Source organism: Patagioenas fasciata, chromosome 7 (assembly GCF_037038585.1).
Source record: "Patagioenas fasciata isolate bPatFas1 chromosome 7, bPatFas1.hap1, whole genome shotgun sequence".
Lineage (NCBI taxonomy): Eukaryota > Metazoa > Chordata > Aves > Columbiformes > Columbidae > Patagioenas > Patagioenas fasciata.
In genome coordinates, this window is record NC_092526.1 from 28,325,576 (window position 1) to 28,348,023 (window position 22,448).

At 37.7% G+C, this 22,448-nt stretch overlaps 1 protein-coding gene across 4 annotated transcripts in view; it reads left to right on the forward strand.

Moving 5' to 3' along the window:
- MYO1B (myosin IB) overlaps positions 1-21,467 on the forward strand; it is a 109,071-nt gene extending 87,604 nt beyond the window's left edge. For 2 of the 4 annotated variants that reach the window (XM_065840391.2, XM_065840390.2), the window contains exons 21-31: positions 1,244-1,312; positions 3,120-3,206; positions 3,497-3,583; positions 6,604-6,690; positions 9,740-9,814; positions 10,216-10,350; positions 11,252-11,358; positions 13,345-13,477; positions 15,055-15,207; positions 15,820-15,947; positions 18,525-21,467. In XM_065840391.2, coding sequence (XP_065696463.1) covers positions 1,244-1,312; positions 3,120-3,206; positions 3,497-3,583; positions 6,604-6,690; positions 9,740-9,814; positions 10,216-10,350; positions 11,252-11,358; positions 13,345-13,477; positions 15,055-15,207; positions 15,820-15,947; positions 18,525-18,648 — 1,185 coding nt within the window. In that variant the 3' untranslated portion in view covers positions 18,649-21,467. The remainder of the gene's footprint in view (positions 1-1,243; positions 1,313-3,119; positions 3,207-3,496; positions 3,584-6,603; positions 6,691-9,739; positions 9,815-10,215; positions 10,351-11,251; positions 11,359-13,344; positions 13,478-15,054; positions 15,208-15,819; positions 15,948-18,524) is intronic. The other 2 variants (XM_071811211.1, XM_071811212.1) reach the window with 2 other exon arrangements.
- Positions 21,468-22,448: the final 981 nt, after the last annotated feature.

Consider the following 22,448-nt stretch of genomic DNA (forward strand, 5'->3'; position numbering starts at 1 on the left):
TTTAATTATAGCTCGTAAGACTCATAGTTCACTAGTTGTTATTGATACAGTTCTAAAACAGTTTCAAATCTCTTTGTAGACTGGTTATTCTGTGTCATGAACTGAGTGGTGCTGCTTTATGACTCTTTCTTGTCTTTTCATCAGTTAGTAAATAACATTGACTTATATGACAAAAAAAAGTATTCTTTTTAAGTTTTAAAACAATTCTTAAACATCTTAGCTGCATTTTGCTATTGTGTGCTTATGAGGAAGCTTGATAAAATATATGATATGGAAAGGAAGAAGCTGCAGAATTGACAATCGCAGTTTTTCACTTGAGCACTTCTGTTTATCATCTTGAAAGCCAGTAGTGTTTGGTTCAGTTATCTTGGATAATTTCAAAAAAGTAGGAATAAATGCTTTTTCACTGTAAAACCTCTCCTCTCTGAACTTTTAGGATTGAACGCACCGTTTCTATGAACAGCATCATTACAGAGTTGCATTGTGCCCATATGGCTTCATTATGATCTCATACGTTCTAGATGAATAAAAAATGGAGTTGCCTCAGCTAGATTGGTACAACTGTTAATATAAAGAAAACAAATACATGACAAAGTACACATGATTTTTATTTCTTAACTTGTTACCAAGTCTTTCAACTATTGTCCACTTAGGCTTATAGTTAGTCTTACATTAACCACTAGTCTGGTGGAGAACTTCTAAAAAGGAAGGAAAACACTCAGCTGTCCAGGAAGTTAATTGTTCAAACTGGCATACTTGGATAATACTCCAGCATGTCATTGGGGTTTTTTTCCAGTTGCTATGTTATCATCAGCATTTAGTATTACAAAGGGACTGTGGGTAATAGGAACAGCACAAGTCCTATGAAAAGATGGTAAAAAGCTTAGCCAACAAACCTGAGTGTTTGTGATGGTTTGTGTACTACTCTGTTGGCAAGAAAGACAAAGCTGTCACTGTTTGTATTTAATCCATGTCACTTTTGTGCTGCTGACCATGAACTTAGTGTTTCTGTAAACACAGAGTGACATTGTCCATCCAGCATTGTTGATGTGCTTTGTTTCCCCTAGAGTTGAGCACAGAATCTACACTTTGATCTGCTTGGTCAAAATGTATTCACTTTTTGTATTTAGTGCTTGTATCCTTAATCTTATTTTCCCAAATGTTAGTAATGAAAGTTTTATTATACAATATTTTACAGTTGCAATATTCTGTTCTAAGCAGTGCATATTTGTTTCCAATACAGCAACAAAAAAAGTACCAGAAGATCAAGAGTTCGGCTATTATAGTGCAGTCTTACATCAGAGGATGGAAGGTGAGTCTCCTGTTACTGCAGCTGGGTCTGCACAGTGAGAAACACAGAATGGTTTGGGTTGAACGGACCTTCCAAGCTCATCCAGTTCAATCCCTGCCATGAGCAGGGACATCTTCACCCAGACCAGGTTGCTCAGAGCCCCGTCCAGCCTGGCCTGGGATGTCTCCAGGGATGGGGCATCCACCACCTCTCTGGGCAACCTGGGACAGGGTCTCATCACCCTCCGTGTAAAAATGTAAGGTGAGCAGCAGGTCCGAAAACAACACTTCAAGTGCAGTGAGCCTTCCGACTTTCGTACCTTCTGTCCATTGAGCTGTGGCTGTGCCGTAGCTGTTAAACACTTGTGTTTGCCATAGAAGAGGTGAGTTTGGGATATCTGCTGGTAGCCTGGGATCAAAATCCCTGCAAACAGTGCAGACTGGCACCACACTAAACTACTGGGTTATCCTTGGGGCATCTTCTGACAGAGTATTTGGAGAGAGGTGCCCTCTTTCCATGGGCTGGAGTGTGAATGAGTGGGTCTGGTGTTCAGAGCAAACCCAGATACGCACTAATCAGGGAGGCCAGAGAGGGATGGTCCAGGGCTCTGCCACTGGCCTTATGAAAACTAGCTTTGGACTGATTTGGAAGAAATAAGTCATGGTTGGCAGTTATTTTACAGTTAACAGAATGAACAAAATTGAAAGCAGGCTTAAAATAAAGCATTTGGGTTACCAGTTCTCAATCCTCTTGCTGCTCAGTGTGTTGTACTCAACTTGTGTTGAGCAAGTACATTATCGCTGTTTGCGTGCCCTCTGCCTTAATTTGCTACAACTTTGCTGCTTCTCTGAGAGTTCTGAGCTTTGTGAAGGGATAATCCTGCAGTCATAGCAGAGACTGAAGGAGTGATGCTGTAAAACCAGGTAAAAATGAGGTTAACAGCTCACATGAAAGCAGCCACGGTGCTTAAAGCAACTACTGCTGTCCAGCTTCAGAAAAATTGTCCCTGGGCTCTTCTGTTTTCTTACTAACATTTCTCCGCCCCATGAAGTGTGGCTTTCTCCTCTATTTAGGGAAGAGGAGCTGCCTTAAAATCTGGAGTCCGTTCCTCTCCTGTCAGTCGGGAAAGGAAGGGGATGCAGTTACTTGCTATAGATGTAAACAGCCCTCTCCTGCCCAGAAGGCTTTAATTTGCTATTGTAATTTAATTTTACTTTTTTTCTTGATTTTTACATGTTGTTATTTTGTGTAAATGAGTTAAAAATAACCTTTCAGTGTTACTGTTGATGTGCTGTCTTTTCCCATGAGCATTATTTGAAGAAAACTGGGTAAAAGCATCATCTCATCTGGAGTTATGGCTTTCTGTTTGTCATTGAAGAACATGCTCTTTTGAGGTAGCACTGCCATGGATAAAACCTTGGTTTGACAGCAGCCTAAAGTGTGACTGAGAGCCAGGCACTTTATTTGTGATTTATTCTTTATTGCAGTCTAAATGGGTAAGACATATACTGTGTAGAGGAAGAGTATTGTTGCTTTTGGGCAGACAGACATATCAATATCTCAGATGATGCAGTAAATATGGGAGAAAACTAAATGTTGAACTAAGACTCCCTGAACTGCCAGTCCTGAGCTCTTGCTTGTGCACAGAATCTTCCCTGGAACAGCGAATATTAGGCTGCAGAGCATTAATTAATTTATTTTCCTGGGGATTTGGAGGCATTATATTTTGGTTTCGCCTAGATTTTACAGGTTGCAGTGCCTCAGTTGAAAATCATTAAGAAATTATAGTTATTTATTTGAATAAAATAATGTGTTAAATTCTTTATAGGCTCGGAAGCTTCTTCGGGAACTTAAGCATCAGAAGCGTTGTAACGAGGCTGCCACAATAATTGCCGCTTACTGGCATGGTACCCAGGTAAGAAAGCGACAACAAATTGTGCACATAATTGTCTGTGCATAGAGTGAAGAAGGCCCTTCAGGATAAAGTTACCTGGGAATATTTTCAGCAGCTTAAACTACCAATTTTTATGTTTCTCTTTGCAGCTAACATGTTTTAGCTGGTGCAATGCGTGAAGCTGGGACGCGCTTTAATATTTGCTGTTTGTAGTGACTGGTTTCTTTCTTTCTTTCTGGCACCACTGGGAACTTTGCAGTAACCTTTTCTTTCCTAAGCCTTTCTATATCCCGTTTCCAAATGCATCACAGGCGCGAAGGGAACTGAGACGGCTGAAGGAGGAGGCTAGAAATAAACATGCTATTGCTGTTATTTGGGCTTTCTGGCTTGGATATAAGGTACTTCATGCACATATCACATGTCTCCCTTCATTACCCAACAATATCAACATTTCATCAGTAGTAAATAGTGATAATTAATAACTAATACAATTTACTTTAGAATAATAGAGCATGATCATTGATTCCTTCCATTTCCATTCATGCCACACTTAATAAACCTGACAACATTCTGCCTGTCAGTTTTTTGTAGAGTAGGAAATTCTTTGCATGGCAGCCAAGTAGTGATTTGCACTAACAAGCCATTAGACTAGATTAAAAATGACTAGACTATGGTATTCTCAACTTCAGAAATGCATTTAACTCCATGTAAATTTGCAAAGCATGGTTTGCGGGGGGAGAGAAGGTTGGGGATTTTTTTAGTGTGTTTTTTCCCCCCCAACAAGTGCTTTCAGTGATACTGTATTAGCGATTTAATTGAGATTTTCACCAGGCTGTATATTCTGCACCCTGGACAGTCTTCACTTACAAGTTCAAACCAACGCTATTAAGTTTTACTAAATTTTAGTTTTAATTGGTTTAATTGATTCTCTGGCTGTGATTTGAACCAGTAAGAAAATTTCAGTAAGTACAAGCACAATTTTATGACCTGATCTTTGAGCAGAAAATGATGTTAGTTTGCAATTCTAAACTTACAGCCCTAGAAAAATCCCAGGAATTCCAGCATCAGCTGTTTGTTTTCAGAAGCAAAGTCCCACTGAAAGATTCTTGTTAATCCCCAGCCTGCAGTTGTGGGTTATGTGAACATTTGAAATGCTGTTTGCTAGAGGTCAAAATTTTCTTGGTTTAAAATCAATAAATTTGTAATGTAGTTGAAAACTATATTCAGTAAATACTTTACATATAAAACATCTTCCAGTTATTATTTAGGTTGGAGGGGTGGCAGGGTTGTTGTCAGAACACCTGGCCAACTAGATGGAGAAATGTGCTCAAATTACATCTGTGGTATAATGCTTAATTTGACCCTTGCTATTTTGATATAGATGTATTAGATTTGTATTAGATTTCTGAAGAATCCAAACACACATACAGAATTTTCCTGATACTAGAGAGACTTTGCATCTTTTCAGTTCTAGCTTGATACTTAGGTTTCTATGAAATTTGACCAACACGCTGCTTCCTCTGCATTTGTTTAAATGCAATATATTGATAATTTCTTTTCTTTTTAATCAGAGTTCAATTCACCAAAAAATTGCTCAGTACTGTGGAAGTGATATTTACTTTCCCAGTTTTAAGACGTTCTTCAGAATTAAGGAGGACGCATCCAGAAAGCAATGCAAAGAGCATTAACTGTGTTACAGCTCCTCATTTAATTTAATTTACTGCTAGGGTTAGGTAAGGTTGTGGTTGAACTCGATGATCCTGAGGGTCTCTTCCAACTGAAATGATTCTATGATTAATTATTTAGCAGATTTGGATAATTCTTAACATGTTTTAGTAGTTATTTTTATCAATTGGCTCACAGGAGCCAATATAAATTACATATATGTTTAAAGATAATCTACATTGAATTAAGATTAGAAAAAGAATTACAGTATCTGATAAAAGATAAAACTTGTTTTAACTTGTGTGATGTTTTATCTTTTCCAAGGAGAATATTTAAAACTAAATTTCTGAAAGTTCTCTTCAGATAACTATAGACCTCAAGTACTCTATTTCCTTCCTTTTCACAAGAGACAAATATTCTGCAGATCTCTTGTTTTTCCTGTATAGTAGGAGGTTTTGTTCCAAGCAGATTAGTGACAAATATTCTTGATGAGAGCCGATATCTAACACAAATTAACCTTTCTAGTTACATCAGAAACATGTCAGTGGCACAGGCTGGAAGTGCTTCTGCATATACCCTGTTTCCCTGAAAATAAGATCTACCCCAAAAATAAGCCCTAGCATGATTTTTCAGGGTTTTTGAGGATGCTCGAAATATAAACCATACTCCAAATATAAGCCCCAGTTACAGTTAATTAAAAAAATCAATTTAAATAGTGTCCAGACAGCAATACATATAAAAAAGTAAAGTTAATTGGCAACAGAATGCAGCAGGACAGATGTAACAGAATGTGATGACATGACTGTATTTGAATAAATGTTGATTTTCTTGTTCAAGAATAAACATAGATTGCTGTTCATGGAAAAATAAGACATCCCCTGAAAGTGAGACCTAACGCATCTTTTGGAGTAAAAATTAAATAAGACCCTGTCTTATTTTTGGGGAAACAGGGTAACTCAGCAACTAGAGCCTCTGTGACTCATCCTGTAATACTGGAACTCTTCATTTTGCTTGATTTTATCATCAGATTACTGAATAACAAACATACCCATTATCTCCTAAAATGTGAGATTCTGTTAAGTTGCCCACACACACCTTTGTGTTTAGAATACTTACTTTGCAAATGGCTTTCCTAAAATGGGATGGATTGGTTAAATGTCAGTAGGTGCCTAGCTCTTTGTATGTGAGGAAGGCGTGAGGTTTGGGGGGTTTACCCCTTCAGTCCTTAAATACAGACATAATTTACTAGGCTGAAGAATTAAAGTACATAAAGATCAAAATAAAAAATGAGCTCCAGAATAAAAACCCTCAATACAGTGCTGGTAATTCATCGTTACGTGTGCAGTGTCAGTGTTGGTTCTGTTCTGCCAGTGGAAGAAGGGACCAGACAGTGAGATCTTTAGTAAACCTGGATTTTCACATGCATCATTTTCATCATGCAACTGCCAGCAAAGTTCTCCATTAGAATCCAGTTACGAGATACCACAGACAAGAAGATGGAAAACACTGATAGCAACTCACAGGGCTGACAAAATTCTTATCTGTACATGCCACTTCAGAGGCTTTTTGAACCTCCGACGTGGCTTCACATCAATTCGCACCAACACATTGGGGTTTGAAGGTTAATCGCTGTTCTTCCATCTCTCTGTATCTCGATTTGAAGTTGGCTGTTCTGTTTGGGGAGAAGCCTTTTCCCAGTGGTTGTGCTGTCTGCATCGGGCTGTCTCTTTTGTTCACTATCTAACCCTTTTAGGCTCGGAGGGAGTTGAGACGCTTGAAGGAGGAGGCTAGGCGTAAGCATGCTGTGGCAGTCATTTGGGCTTACTGGCTTGGACTGAAGGTACTTTCTCAACGTGAACTCAATAAAGTGTGGCATCTTACTAACACTTAATGAACGAGCAGTTATGCGGGCTCACTAGTAGGGGTGATTTTTTTTTTACACAGAATTACTTTGCTTAATTTTGTCATGGACTTTACTGAAAAAATCCTAAGCCTCGTTTACAGCAGTATTTAGGTATCGATGGTTTTTTGTCATATCAGGAATTTCAGTTTTCAACCAGAAGACAAATGACAAATTAAAGGGACCGTATTATGGTGGTTGACTTTAAAACCTGACCCACGTTGGCAAAGATCCTGTTCAGAAAGATTACAAGGATGTATTTTCTTATCATGACCTGTGCTTGTTTGAGTGGGCAGTAGGGTGGAGACCCCTGTATCGAGGGCACAGGGTAAAGTTAATGATATTTGATAACAATAATTGGTCTTGGGGTCTCTTCCAAACAGAATGATTCTATAATATCCTGTCGCTTCCAGCAAACCTTTGTAGGTCATGACATTGTTACCTATGGCTGGTGGCCACCACGAATTCCCAGAAAAACTGAGATATACGGGAGTCCTTTGTTCTCTGTCCCTTTCTTTCAACGACTGGTCAGCAAAAGAAAACACATTTGTAATCTGGAAAAATGTAGTTCTGCTCTGTAAACAGACTGTGAAAAATGGCATCTTGAGATGTTTCAGGTCTGTGCCCAGATGATTTGCATAACACCGTTTCCAAACACTTTTACAGCTGCAGTCCTGAAGAGCTGTGGAAATCTGAATCGTTTTTGTTCGGCTGGGTGTCACTTTTGCTAATAGAGGTATTGCAGAAGTATGAAAGGGAACAATTTGCTTGATAATGCAGAGTTAAGCTCAGCTCTCCTATTTTCATCCTTAATTCTAACAATGATGAAATGGGAAAAATAGTTACAAAACATACAATTATATATAATCTATGTCTATTATGTATATCTATGTCTATTATGTATCTAAAAATTACAATACCTCACTGGAAACCAGAGCTGGAAATACAAAGGAGCCATTTTAAGAAGTCATTCTGCAGATCAGAATCACACTTTATGTACTACTGCCAACGTGGGTCTGTTTTTATGATTTTGAAACAAGAATATGTCCCTCCTGAGAACTCAGAGGCTGTTTTATATCAAACAGCAGCATTTAAATGAAAACTGATTAATCCCAAACCTTTAAGACACCGTACAGCAGAAATATGTTTCTGCCTGTCTGCGGTGTGGTTTTTCAGTTTATCTTTTTTAATAATGTAAGCAGCACTTCTGTCTTACCTGAAACACGCAGATTTTTCTGAATAAGAACATAATCTGTAATTCCAATATATCACTGTTACCATGGGCAGTTCTCCTTTGGTGGCAAAATATTTTCACCCATGACAGGTGGAGGTGAAGATTTAAATTGATATAAATGATTAAGATTACACCATTAATTCTTGAGGTTGTGGTTTGGGGTTTGTTTTGGTTTTTTTTTTGATCGTATAAGTGGATTTTAATAGCATTTTTAGTATTATCCAGATTTCAGCTTTTCTGGAATGGCTTGCATTTCTCAGTGCTTGCTTTGCAGCTTCCCTGCAGCGCCGATAGGATGTGTGGGTGTATATTAGTCCCTTTGTTCCAAATTAATTTGCACCTTGCAGCTCACGAAGAATTAATATAAAGCAACATCATTAAAGAGAGTCTGTGAGAACATGGTGAGATTTGGGATGATTGTGGTTGGAGTGGCTTTGAGTGTCTTAATTTCCATCCTTGAATAATAAATAAAGGATGTGCACTAATTACAGAGCACTAAACCTTACAGAAAATCAGTGAATAAGAACTCTAATAATTTTTCTTACAAAATGAGGAGGAAAAAAAAATATGTGCTGTATTTGCATAGAATGAAGACAGCTGACTGCTGTACATTCTGTTGATGCATCTTAATGTGTAGTTAAGCAAAGCCTGTTTGTATCTGGGTTTTTTTAATCCCAGATTTTTGCTTTCAAAATACTGGCTTTTCTTAAAATGCACGACACTCAGGTTGGGGCAGAAGGTGTTCCAGGATAAGGCAAATTAGCTTTTTCTTATAAATTGATGTGGGTTTTTCCTCTGTGGGTTGATTTTCTGGTTACAGTGAACGCAGCAACACACAGCAAGTTAGCTAAAACCACTACATTTGCTCTGGGGTAAATTATGCAAAGCCACCATGTTTTCTCTGGTTTTTGCTCAAAATTTTTAACAGGTGTGTTGCAAGATGTGCCAAAGTTAAAAATAATAAAAATTAAAATCGGGGGATGTTTCAGCTAACTTGATGTGAGCCAGGGCTTCACATAAAACTGCAAACTGGTTGTGGTCTCTCTCAGATGGGTTTCCCAAAGGGAAGAACTCAAATACTGTGCTAAAATCAGTATCACCTCGAAAAATGGTTCTCAATGATCACTTTTTAATTTTTTTAAAAAATAGGTTTTAGTAGCAAGAATCAAGCTTGCTGACATTAAGCAACCTGTGCTTTTATCAAATGCAAAAACTTCTTTTCCTTTTCGAGTTAAGACTGTTTATATGAAGAATTGTTCAGTGCATAAGTCTGCTCTGGAAAAAAAAAATCCCTTTATATTACAGTAAACTCTGTATTAAGAATCTTAAAGGAGAAAAATGAAAAACAGTTCATGAGTTAACTATATAATTACCATTAGTTCAGTGTGATTTCAGACACAATGAAATACGTATTACTGATGATACCTCACTTCTTCCAGATCAGTTTTATGCAAAAAAACCATGAAAATGGATTCATGCTGTGAAATCAAGAATATTTGAATATTTTGCCTTTTCAGAGAAAAGTATTTCAAATTCTCTGTTAAATTTGGAAATTACTCAGGTCATCTGAGGTAACTCTCTGACCTCTTGGTTCATGTATTTTAAGTGTACCCAGGTAATGTTCCTCTTTCAGGGGACACTTTGCATGCTTGTATGCTTTTGAAGTATTTTCTGTCATAGAGCTTTATAAAATAGAGTACCTGTGGAAACAAATTTGTTCTTATATTCACTTGGAGGGTTTGTTTAACTTTTCAGGTCCGTAGAGAGTACAGGAAATTCTTCAGAGCCAATGCTGGAAGAAAAATTTATGAATTTACCCTTCAGAGACTTGTATGTATATATCCATACAAAGCACATGTACATTTTCTGTGTTTCAGTGTTTTGTTTTCTAGCAAAAGTAGCAGCTGTATTGTGGCCTTAATAGTCTTTGTAAGGAAATATCCAAGGTCAGCATATGGAAAATTGACAACTGAAGTACTCTGATGTTGTGAAGATAGTGTTTTGAAGGTGTGGGAATGGCACTGACTAAGCATTTGCCATGCTTACATGATGTCTAAATCTGCATATCTCAGTATACCTGGCTTTTTAAAGCCATATTCAGTTTTATTAAAACTGAGAGTTGCTGTTTAGTGACCATGCTTTTAATCACAGAGCATCTGCTTTTCCTTGCTTATCTCAATAACTCTGGTATTTGAACATTAATTAAACATCTTGCTTCAATTTTATCACAGATGCAAAAATACTTCCTGGAAATGAAGAAAAAGATGCCTTCTTTATCACCAATAGATAAAAACTGGCCAGCAAGACCTTACCTTTTCTTGGATTCCACTCACAAGGAACTAAAGAGGATTTTCCATTTGTGGAGGGTAGGACACATTCTGGCCCAGTCTTTATAGAACTTCATCCCATGATTCTTGACAGTTTTGTTCACGAGGAGCCTGTTTTTAAGATGTATTTCTTCCTGTTCCAGCCAGGATGATTTTATTTCTTCGGAATAAGTGTGTCTTTTGATCACTGTCCTTGGCCTGCAAGGCGTATCTCTATCTGCCTACTCCTTTCTGGGCCTAGGGAGAGGATTGCATCCTGCCGTCAGCTTGTCACCTAATAGTAAAGCAGTTTATGTGCCTGTTCCCTGTTAGCTGGTAGCTCGTAATACTTGTGTCCATGGCCAGGAATGGGACTAGTGCTTGGACTGATATTGGAAGTACCTGGTGGCATTTTTTGCTTAGAAACTGTGGTCAGCTGAGGTTTGGTTTGGATCTTTGGATGGAAAGAACGGCAAGAATCCATATAAGTGCTGATGGGACGTTTTACTGATCTTGGGGGCTATGTTTTCTGTGAATCGTCAAGGAACGGTTCTTCTTTCTGAGCCTGCAAAATTCATCCTCTCAGCTATGTTTTTTTCTTTCTTTCTGCTTACATAAACTTCCACAATCATGAAACTGTATATGTATATGTGAAGCGTTTTAGCACAATCTTCCAGTGACTGGTATTGATAGATTAAGCTCATGTTCAAATGCAACATGCTTAAATAAGATGTTTTAGATACTGGTTGTGGTGTAATTCAGAAGTATCTAGAAGGAGTGAGTAGAAAAACCCCTCCGCTGTTTGTTACTGTGCTACAGCGGCATGTAGGATGGAGCTGAGTCACATCAGAAGTATATGAAGAATGTGCATCTTGAGCAATAGGCAAACATTAAGTTGTGCTGCTTCATATCAGATGTGGAAGGATAATTTTTTGTTTGTGTAATTTGTCATGTTTTGTAGTGTAAAAAGTACAGAGACCAGTTCACAGATCAGCAGAAGCTTATCTATGAGGAAAAACTGGAAGCAAGTGAACTTTTCAAGGATAAGAAGGCTTTATATCCAGCCAGGTAATTACTTATTCTACTGCTTTTGGCATACAATACATTCAGCATCCTTACGTAGATTTAGGAAACTAAGCAAGATTTTGCTTTTTACATTAAGTGGGAAAGTGCGTTTTCATTGTTTGACAATGTCACTCCATTATTTTTCTTTACAACCCTGGCAATTGACCTCAGTTTGCTTCTAATTTAAGATGGTGCAGCACGAATCCCTTGATACTGAGCAGTTCTGTCCAGAAGCCGTGATGTTTTGTTGTCCTAACCCCCAATGACCTGTTCACATCATAAAAGTTTGGAGAACTCATAGAAGGGAATGACTCTCACCCTTTCCCCTAGTTTCCATCATGCTGGTTCCTGCAACCAATTAAGTGACAATGTCACTCTCTGATGACACGTGCCAGGGAGCTCTCATGTGTTCAACCTTAGTACGTCCAGCCTCATGTTCTTATGTGAAGACTGGGTAATTTAAGAGTTAGATACGTCGGTATATATATTTTCCGAAGAATACTTAAAAAAAACCCCAGAAGTGCTCACTTCCATTTTATTTATTTATTTTTAATTGCAGAATTTTTTAAAATATGAAATTTCTGCAAATATGTTTTTTGGTTTCTCACATTGAGTACTTAAAAACTGATAAATTCTTGTCATTGCTATCTGTGGAGCTACCGTTACTCAAGAAAGCGCAGTAGAATCTGATTTTACTTAAGGAATGGACTTTTTTTTTTCATCGCATGCCATAAAACTGTCAGAGATCTGATGTCCTTGAAAGAACTTGAATTGAAGTGAATATGAGCTTAGAAATTGTGTTTTTCTTGAAAACAAAGGTCTTGTCCATCTCAGGAGAGTTTACTTTTAGAGGCCATAGTTTGCATGGAGCAGGAACAAGGTGCTGTAGAGCAAGTTCAGGGTTCAGAAAAGGAATCTGCAGGAGCTGCTGAGGGCAGTTCCGCACATGTTCAAGCTCTGCTTGGTTGTTTGTGTGTTTTACTTCATTTTTTTCTTTTCTTTTTTTTTTCTTTTTTTTTTTTTTGAGACATTTCCTTATTTCCTGTAATGGGCTCAGTATATGTTTCTTTTTCTTCCCTTTAGTAGATTACTTATTTAATGGTTGTATATGTTAGCTTGTGGTTTTTTCCCTGTTTGCTTTGGGATGTCTTTTTGTGCTTCTGGAAGAAGAGAAAGCTGCTGCTTTTGAACTTTTCTAGGAGCAAGGAGGTTATTTTCTTTGGGTCAGTATACAGCTGATCAGCATAGAGCTCTTTGGGAAGGAAGGAATTTTATTTATATCCCTGGTTGCGTACTTTAACACTAAGACTGAACAATGAAATACCGTACAGCAAACTATATATATCTGAGTTACTTTTATCCAAGACATTTTTAAGTGGTATGTGTGACAGAGAGTAACTGTGGACTCCTTTCAGTTTTGGCTTGTAAGTCATTATCGTTTGATTAGGGATGAAGTCGACAGGGAATCTATGGTTTTAGTGACTATGGTTTCATAATGCTAATTAATAAAAACAAAACAAGGAAAATCAATAACAACAAAAAAAAAACAACAACAACAAACACATAAAAACCAAACCAACCAACCAAAAACCCACCACCAACAAAAAACAAAGCCCAAAGCTCCAACATGGTAGAACATTACCCACCATGCTCTCATTTCGAAACATTTCCATCTGGTTTTGTCCTTTACTCAGAGCTGATCAGCTCCTCTTGCTTTTTTTTTTTTTAATTGGCCTTAAGGGTGGAGGAAATTACTTGTTTAAAGTTTCTGATCAGTTAGTATGATAATGACTCATAGGATGTGGCTAATTTTCTGTGTATAATATAATTATTTAAGGACAGAGAGAGACTTCTGGTGAGCACTAAAATACCAGTAACCCTTTCCCTGGCTCCACAAAGCCTGAGTAGAACGTGACAGTCTCAGCAGGTTTACTTTTTCCCTGTGATTTTTTATTTAATTCGTGTTTCTCTCATCTTTTTACTGGGCAGCGTCGGGCAGCCATTCCAAGGGGCGTATTTGGAAATCAGCAAGAACCCCAAGTACAAAAAACTGAAAGATGCTGTGGATGAAAAGATCATCATTGCGGAAGTTGTCAATAAGATCAATAGAGCTAACGGGAAGGTAATGGGATGGCATTGGTTTATCCAGAAGCAAAGATAATTTTTGCTCTAAATAAACAGAGAGAGAGACTTGGTTTCTGTCACGTAATAGTCTGAGGATTTTTATAAATGCCTTTTTTTAAGGTCAAGACTGGGAATGTTGGATTTATAGAAACCGGTGATTTTAAGCACCCATTTTACATTTATATAAAGATTACTAAGATCTTATTTGGGTTTATAGTTTTCAGTGAATTTTCCAAGTAAAAATGGCATCTCATCAACTGGTAACAAGTTGTACCGATTCACAACTAAATGTAGTCTCTGCACCAAACTTAAATCTTCTACTTGCCAACTGAAGAAAACAAAGTTTTAGAGAATGTTGTTCCTGTTCGAGTGTTTAGAAAACATAAACTTTCAAGGTTCACACTGTTGTTTAAGCTCCTCATTATCACATTTTATTATGTTTTCAAATTGTGAGTGGCATATTCTGCTAACTTTGCCTGTCTTCTGATTGATATCAAAGGTTTTTTGGAATGAAGAGGCAGGTTTCTTGTGTCATTTGAATAAAGCTGTTAAATATGCTGGGTACTTCTTTATTCTGCCAACAAAGAACTTGTTTTGCATTTAAATTGTACTTATTTAAACAGGAAGCATTATCCTCCTGTAGTAAATGTAATTGTTTTTGCCATGTCTGTCTAAATACTAGAAGTAGTAGATCTCAGCTTCTCAGATGTCAATGTCATTTATGGATTCGTGGGAGTGAAATTAGGTTGCCTGTTGCTGATGCCAAGTTAATTTTATAGTTCAGAAGAAACTAATTAAATGAAGACAATATCTTTTCTGTACTTGCATAGGCTACAGCTCTAAAAATTTTTGAGAAAATAAAAAATAATAATGCAAAAAGATATATGGTTCCATGTGCTTGAGAAAGCTGCTTCTTAATTATAAAAGTTAGGATTTTGTTATTTAAAGTTTTACAGGAGAAAAAGCGATATGTAAATTAAGTTCTCGTTTCTCGTATTATTTTCTAAGATGAATTCAGTAACACATTCATGCTTTAAAAATATTTGTTGATTTAAAATATTAATGTGTATCTTCTTAAAGAGAAATTCCAATAGATAAAGGGAGGAGAACATAATGTTGAAAATACCTATGTGATGATTTGTGTTCTGCAACACAGTTTTGGTGTGAATAACAGTAAATGGTGAGGCTTAATCCTGATTAGCTGTCACTGAAAAGGTACGTTGGTTTTCCTGGGGACTGACAGAGCATGAGAAATAAGGTTATCCTGATTTGCATAGTTTCTGAGTTTCCATTTCTGAATTTTAGAACTCTAAGCTAGTGATTAAAGGAACTGTTTATATCTAAGCATATGTGCCAAAATGAGCTAAGCTTCTCAATCTATGATTAGAATACATAAATAAATTTGACCTGATTTTAACTGATCTGCAGCTTTTCCTGAACATCAGATGTACATGTTTACTAATATAGGCCAAGCCTATTAACTCTGTGAAGTGCTCATAGTCTTAGTTAGGTGCTCAATGAAGACCAGTTCCCAATTTGTATAGGTAATGGTTTGCATTTCTGATATTTTCAAAGGCTACATCCAGGATTTTCTTATTAACCAAAAACAACGTGCTTCTTGCGGATCAAAAATCTGGGAATATCAAGTCAGAGGTTCCACTGGGAGATGTTACCAAAGTGTCTATGAGCTCCCAGAATGACGGATTCTTTGCAGTGCACCTCAAGGAGGTTGGTTACAACTTTATAATGCAATAATATGGCTGGTTTACATGCAGCGATATGAACATTGTTTATTAGTTACTTTTCAGCATTAAATCATAGTGGTTAGCCTGTAGGTTTAGAAGTTTATTGAACTTTGCCACATCTGCAAAAATTTAAAACTACTGAAGCCAAATGAGAACAGTTATGACATTATGAACAATCATTTCCTTGTGAAAATCATGTTTCACATTTCACTATAGCCTCTCCAGGACTGAGTTTTCCATTTGTAAAATGGGCCTTCAATCTGGTTCAGATACCTTCTGGCTGTATTTTCCTTTTAGCTTCTCATATACTTCTTCCTGACACACTGGCAGAATATTTCTCTCTTCTTTATGGGATGCCAAGAAATGCACGTTATAGCACAGCAGATTTGGGTTTTTTAATTTTCTCAAGAGGTAGTTTATTTGGAAGTGCATTGCATTTTGATCCTATGCACTGCACTGCATCCCTATTTAATTTACATTACAAAAGACTGTCATTTCATTGCAGGGGGAAGAGAAGATGCCTCGTCAAACCTCCTGCTTGGCTGGCATTTAATATTTTTCATATTCTAGTAGTCCTAACTGCTTTCTGTTTCAGGGTTCAGGAGCAGCTGGTAAAGGAGATTTCTTGCTCAGCAGCGACCACCTGATTGAAATGGCCACTAAACTTTACCGCACGACTCTCAGCCAAACCAAACAGAAGCTCAACATTGAGATATCTGATGAGTATGTGTCTAATTTGCTTAAAATTGCATTCCCTTCTGTGTTCTCTTCTAATGTTAGAAAAACAAAACACATTTTTGTAGCTAATCATTCTTTTCTCTTGACAGAGTACTGTAAGTAAGGATCCGATTTTCAATGTATGCTCATTTCTAGTACTCATTTTGGCTCTTATTTCCTTGAAGGTCATTAGAGAAAATGTGCCTAAGGTAGCTTCAAATAGGGCTGTGAAGCAGAATTGTTGCTGCAGAAATAATTAAAAGATATCACATTGGAGAGAGTCTTTTTGTGTGTGATTGAAAAGTTCACATATTCTTATGAGATGTTTATTGATTAGGGTGGACACTAGGTGCCAAGTTCTAGCAAAAACAACCAAAACAGAATGAAAAGGTCTTCCCCAAACACATGGAACGATGACGCTAGTGATGCAGGTCTATAAAGCTCTACCTTCTTTTTTGTGAAGGTGAAAAATGTATTCTTAAAATTCCTGCTGATGGTGTTTCAGGCACCTAATGTTGTTTGGGGTTTTTTGGTTGTTAAAAAGCTTTGATTGATAAAAAGCTTCTATCTCAAATTAGTATTTATTTCTGCTTGGTACAGTTTTGCATTTGGCCTTAAGTAAGGTCTGCACTTGCAGTGTTTATAGCCATGATATAAAAACGCCTCCTGAGTCAGAGTCCCTTCAGTCCAGCATCGTTACGTGCTCAGTCTGTTGTGTGAAGTGCCCCCTGATTTCAGGAGTGTTGATTTGGTGAGCTTATTAATTGTGAATAAAGAAGAAAATTTGGAACCCTTTAACAATAGTGAAATAAAATTTCTGTGGGCAAAAACGGAACTTTTTACCTGGCTGCACAGCACTCTTTGTATTCTAGAGTCACAATGGCGAGTACAGTTTTTATCTGTTCACATTTGAGGGTTTATTTAAAGCCTAATTTTACTCTTTCCTTGAAGATGACATCTACCATTTTCCTTTGTTCTGTAACCAGATGTGATTTAATTTGGTCAAGGATGTGTGTGGTTTTAGCCTCTAAAGGAGTGTGGCTGTCCCCAGTAAGTTTCTAGTTTAATGGTGGCTACAAAGGAATAAACTACTAAACCCAAGTTAAAGCATGAATTACACTAGTCTGGACTGCCTGCCTTAGGTCTGGAAAACACTCTGATTTTGGGGAGTCTTGCCTTTTGGGATGTGGTTTTGTTTCTTGTCTTTCAGATTAAAAACATTCAAGAGTGAATTGCTATTGAGTTTCTCCAGACTAAATAACTTTTAAATTGTTAGCAGTTCCATCTCTGTTGATGGTGAAGCAGTACTATCTTCTCTCTCCCAGAGTTTAGATACAAGTAGGCACTGAGAAGAAAATGTGGCTTTATTTTGACTACCGTACACTGCTTTTTGGAAAGAGAGCTGATACTGGCAAAAATGCTGTCGATTCAGGGGTATGTCTAGTAAGAGACATACCATTTGTATGTATAATATTGGAATAGTGTGCCCAGGAAAACGCAGCACTGGTGACAAGAGATGATGGCTATCGGACCTACTGGCGTTTTTCTGATGTTTGCATGGCTGGGAACGCCAAACAAGTTAATTTTTGAGCATCAGCGCTGTGCAGCAGGAACGCGGGACCGAAGGGTGCAGGAGAGGCCACTTCCTCCCCTGAGCTCTGCCGTCAGCTTGATTTGTGCTTTCCGGCTGCAGAACAAATTCTTTGAAGTTTTTGGCCCCCGCTGAGGACTCTTTAAGGATGGTAAAAGGGAAAATTCTGCCGTATTGCAAAGGACTTTTTAGGCTGGCGACCAGCCACGTGTCAGCCAAGAGGCAGCGCTGTCCCGTTTATTGCTTTTAATTTCACTGTCCAGATCACCGAGAAGTTTGAGGCTCCACAGGAGCCTGTCTTTTTGTTTGGTTGGTTGGTTGGTTGTTTTTTTTTTTGTGTTGTGTCGTTTGGTTGGTTGGTTTTTGTTTTATTTTGGTTTTTAAAGCAGTTCTTCACATTCAACAAAATTTCTCTTCCAGTAAAAGTGAAGAGGCAAACCCAGATTAATTTATCCTGGACTGTAGGAAATATCTAAATTTGGAGACTGCTGGGAAGGAAGTGAATTTTCCCAATTGCCGAGCAGGGGGCTGTAAAAGCTGACAAAGGATTAGAAATATGAGAGCTGCTACGAAACCAGATATATGAAATTAACCATAAACCAGAAGACCAGCACTCCCCGTGTTGCCATAGAAGCATTTAGCTTCCTTCCATGAAAACAGAAAAATCCCTTTGGACAATGGTGAGGCAGCTGGAAATACTCTTTGTGGTACATTAGAAATTCTGTTTTAAACTGCCCTCTTTCTAAAGGATTAGCAAACTAATTAATATAAAAGGTCCAGAGTTACAGGCAAAAGGCAATAATTAAGAGATACTACCTGAAGGAGATTCAAGCCCTGTGGCTTTTTTTTTTTATTCTGCAGCTCTTATTATTAATATAGACCTGAAAGTGACATTTTTTGGAGCGATGCTCAGAACAAACGGGAAAAGACTTCAACTCTTCATGTGTTTTTTTTCCACCTTTGACTAAAATGTATCTTATTCCCTCTCTTAGGTTTCTGGTCCAGTTCAGGCAAGACAAAGTGTGCGTGAAGTTCATACAAGGCAGCCAGAAAAACGGCAACATCCCAACTTGCAAGCGAAAAAACAATCGGCTCCTTGAAGTGGCCGTCCCTTAACTGCGGCTGGTGACTCCCCCTTTCACGGACTTGTTTCTTTGTAATAGTGCAATTTTAGTTGCTTGGTTTGGCTGGTTTTATCCCTTTCTGGAGCTGTTGATGGCCAATAGCTTTAGAAACCCTAGGCAAAATGTTTCGATCAATCCACTTTTTAATCTTTTTGTTCACGCCAGAGTTTTAACCCTCAAAACGCAGAGTATCTTACCCAGTGAGGCATTTTTTCCAGCTGGCATCTATCTGTCATCCATGAAATCATTCTGTTTGTTTAGCAGCCATATTTTAGCGCAGCATACCATAAACCTACATATTAATGATAAATTACTCATATTCCTTAGTCTAGAGATCCACTTGACCGGAACTGTACGTGGCCTTGATGGCCACTTGTGCCCAGTGTCATTTTATATCGACGTTATTGGGTGTTCTGATGGGCTCCTTGCTTGGCAGTGCTGGGGAGAGCGGCAGAATGGAGACGGACACACTAATTCCCATAGTTAACACTAGAACCTGCGTAACTTGGTTTTCTAGCCAGTACAGCACGCAGACATCTAATTCCACAAAACAGAAGGAATATATGATTATACAAGCAGCTATATGTGTAATTTTGTAGTAAAAAAAAAAAGGCAGAAATTCTGAAGCAGGATTTTTAATTAGGTCAGATGTTTTTAATGACTTTATACAGTAGAAATCAGTAAAATTAAAGAAGCTTGTTTATTTCACAAAAGCTATACAGTTCAAGGCATAATTCCTGTTCTTTTTTTTTCTTTCTTTTAGATTATCAGTTAAGATTAGAGCCTGGAAAATGCAATAGTATTCGTAACACAAGTTACTGCTAAGTATTTAAATGATTAGTTATCAAGTGAAGGGTTTGAGCCTTTCTTTTAGATATTGGCATGTACAATGTGCAATAAAATATACATGACATTTTGTGAAAAATTATTTATAATACATTTTTGTGTGCAAGAGAGAGGATTGGTGCAGACTGCATAGGAAGTGTAGGGGTTAAAATAGATTTGTGATGTTAATTTGCAGTTTTTTAGAGTGTACACTGCATTTGCCAATTTGAGAAGAATACTCAGAATTAAAAAATCCTTCATTTGGGGTCTGTATATACATTGGTGTTACGGTAATAAAACCGTTGTAATTCTGTGCTGTTTGGTACTCCTATGTTATAACCATATTTTTGTACTCCAGACTATTTTATATAACGTGTGTGCACCCGATGTAAATGCGTGCGCAGAAAATACAATCAAGAGCTGCATTATCAACTCTCAGTGTAACTGATTGCTCTTAATCTTTTATAAGCCAGAAGCACGAGTTGAAATCCTGAGGAGGAGAAATGTATTTTTTTTAGATAGCAGTAACCGCTCAAGTGATGGGTTTGTTGGATGTGCCTGTTTGATTCGTTGATGCGAGGATAGCGGAGAAAGCATTGTATTTGTGCAGCCTAATATAGGACAGATTAAGACCCTGGGTATCTGATGTGCAGTGCTGGAAGTCCAAGCATAAATAAAGGAAAGATAAAGAAAAGTTCAGAGTCTCGTTACTCTCCCGGTGGTAACGTTACAGAGCGTTCATGGCCATGAAATCTTTGGGTAGTTCAATGTTAACATTGGCTCTCTGGGTTAAAACAGCACTTACTGCAATAGTCGTTCTAGGCTAATTGTTATCGGTTGGAAAAAAAGAGCTGGTTTGGGTTATCCCACGTTTTGCTTTGGGATTAAAGTAAATGATTTTGCTGTGATCTGGATGCATAATCGTCATTTTAACTGATTGCCTGATGTTGCTATGAAAAATCCACACACGTGACCTTGAAAGGTGGGAGTCATCCAAGGTGTATTTTCCCAACTATGACCAAAAATTGCCTCTTCCTTATGATCTTTTAATAATTGAGTCAGGTTAGTAGTTTTGTAAAATTTAAATCATTTTGCATGTATTGTAATTAGAAATACTTACAAAGGAAATTGTAGCATCAGTTTATAACGCAAAATTAGGATAATTGCCTTAAAAAGACAGCACATGGTATTTAAAACTCCTAAATCCAGTATTAGAATTGTTGCTTGGTAAAGACTGGAGGGTTTGGAAAGCTGGTCAGGATCTTGAAAACCTTATGGTAAAATCTACAAGGGGCAAATTTTTAAAATGCATGCAAAAGGAAAAATAAACATTTGAAGTCTGATGTAATCCTGTAGGATTTCAGGTAGGAAATGGGAGAGTTTAGATTACGTGCCTCTGGATATCTGGCCCATTAAATTAGGGCATTACAGGCTAATATTAGGATATTTGACCCATCCTGGGCACACCCAGTACACATCTCTTATTTTTTTGATCTTCACAGCAAGTCACGATAGCTACAGTAGTGTAAGACTGGGAGAGAGGCAAATTCCTGACTTTGTTTCATTTCGTTTTCTGGGCCTTTACATTTTTTACCTTGCATATTAGCTGGTACTTTGTGATAGCGGCCATTTGACACTCTCATATTTATTCATGTACAGAGCAAGTTTTGCTGAATGTTAAAATTATTTAGAGATGGTGGATGAGTCGTGATATCTTGATGTTTAGATTTAAGTCTCCAGGATGTTGAAAATAAAAATGCAAGGTCAGCTAGTTATTTTTTCCTTTTCTTCTGTTTTCTTTTATAACCTTTTATCAAATGGAGCTGTAAAGAAAAGACTATTCTTCCTGTGGTGCTAACCTTACACATACTTTTACTCGTAAGTTCTAATTTGTCATCAGAAAGCTGGGCAAGGATCATAAAAAGAAAAAAAAATTGTTGCATGATGCTTTCCAGAATCAAATAAAATTCTTTTCCTAGACCTATACTTTCTCTATATCTGTATCTTCCTTACTGCCATCAAATCTAAAAAGTGCAGAAAACTGGTTCTTAGGTTAAATATACACAATATTGGTATATGATTTGGAGAGACAAGAAATTTTTATTTTGCATGTGTTTCCTTAAGAGGCAGCCTGTTGTTCTCAGTGATTCACAATAACCCTTTACAGTTCAATTCTTCAGCACAAATCCTTTCCTTGATATTATTTTCTCTGAAAAGTCTGCAAACTCAACTTTCCTGATGTTAGGATTTCGATAGAGTCCCTAAGAACAGCATTAATAACCAGATTAACTTGACTTTCAAAGAACTTACTTGAGTCCAAAGCCTATTATATTCTATGTGGTTTGTCTTATTATCTCTTTTTTCTTTTATTCCTTAACAATTTCATCCCAATTTAAGGTTTTGTTGCCGTTGTTCATCATACAAATTATGGAATAAAGAAATTAAAACGTAGAGCAGTACAGGCAAGTGTGAATTTTAATTATCTCCAGCATCACTAACAGATAAGTTCTGGCTTTCCTCCTCTTTAGCTTCCATCCTTACTGGGGTATTTTGTCACAAGAGGAAGAAATGTTTTACATTGAGGGTGGTGAGAGCCTGGCCCAGGCTGCCCAGAGATGTGGCGGATGCCCCATCCCTGGAGACATCCCAGGCCAGGCTGGACGGGGCTCTGAGCAACCTGGTCTGGGTGAAGATGTCCCTGCTCATGGCAGGGGTGGCACTGGATGAGCTTGGAAGGTCTTTCCAGTCCTTGGAAGGTCCCTTCTATGACCTCCCAGGTAAGTGTTCACTCAAGGTTGCTGGCATGTAGTGGGATCTTGTAGCCGTTCCACCACAGTATTTCCGAATTCGCACTACAGGCCTGTCTGTCTGAAGCTGTATGAGCTGTTAAGTAATTTCAGGAGACTTAATTCAGGCAGTGGCATCCTGCCTCAAGGAGAACAACCTTCGCCTGTCAGTCCCAGTTAC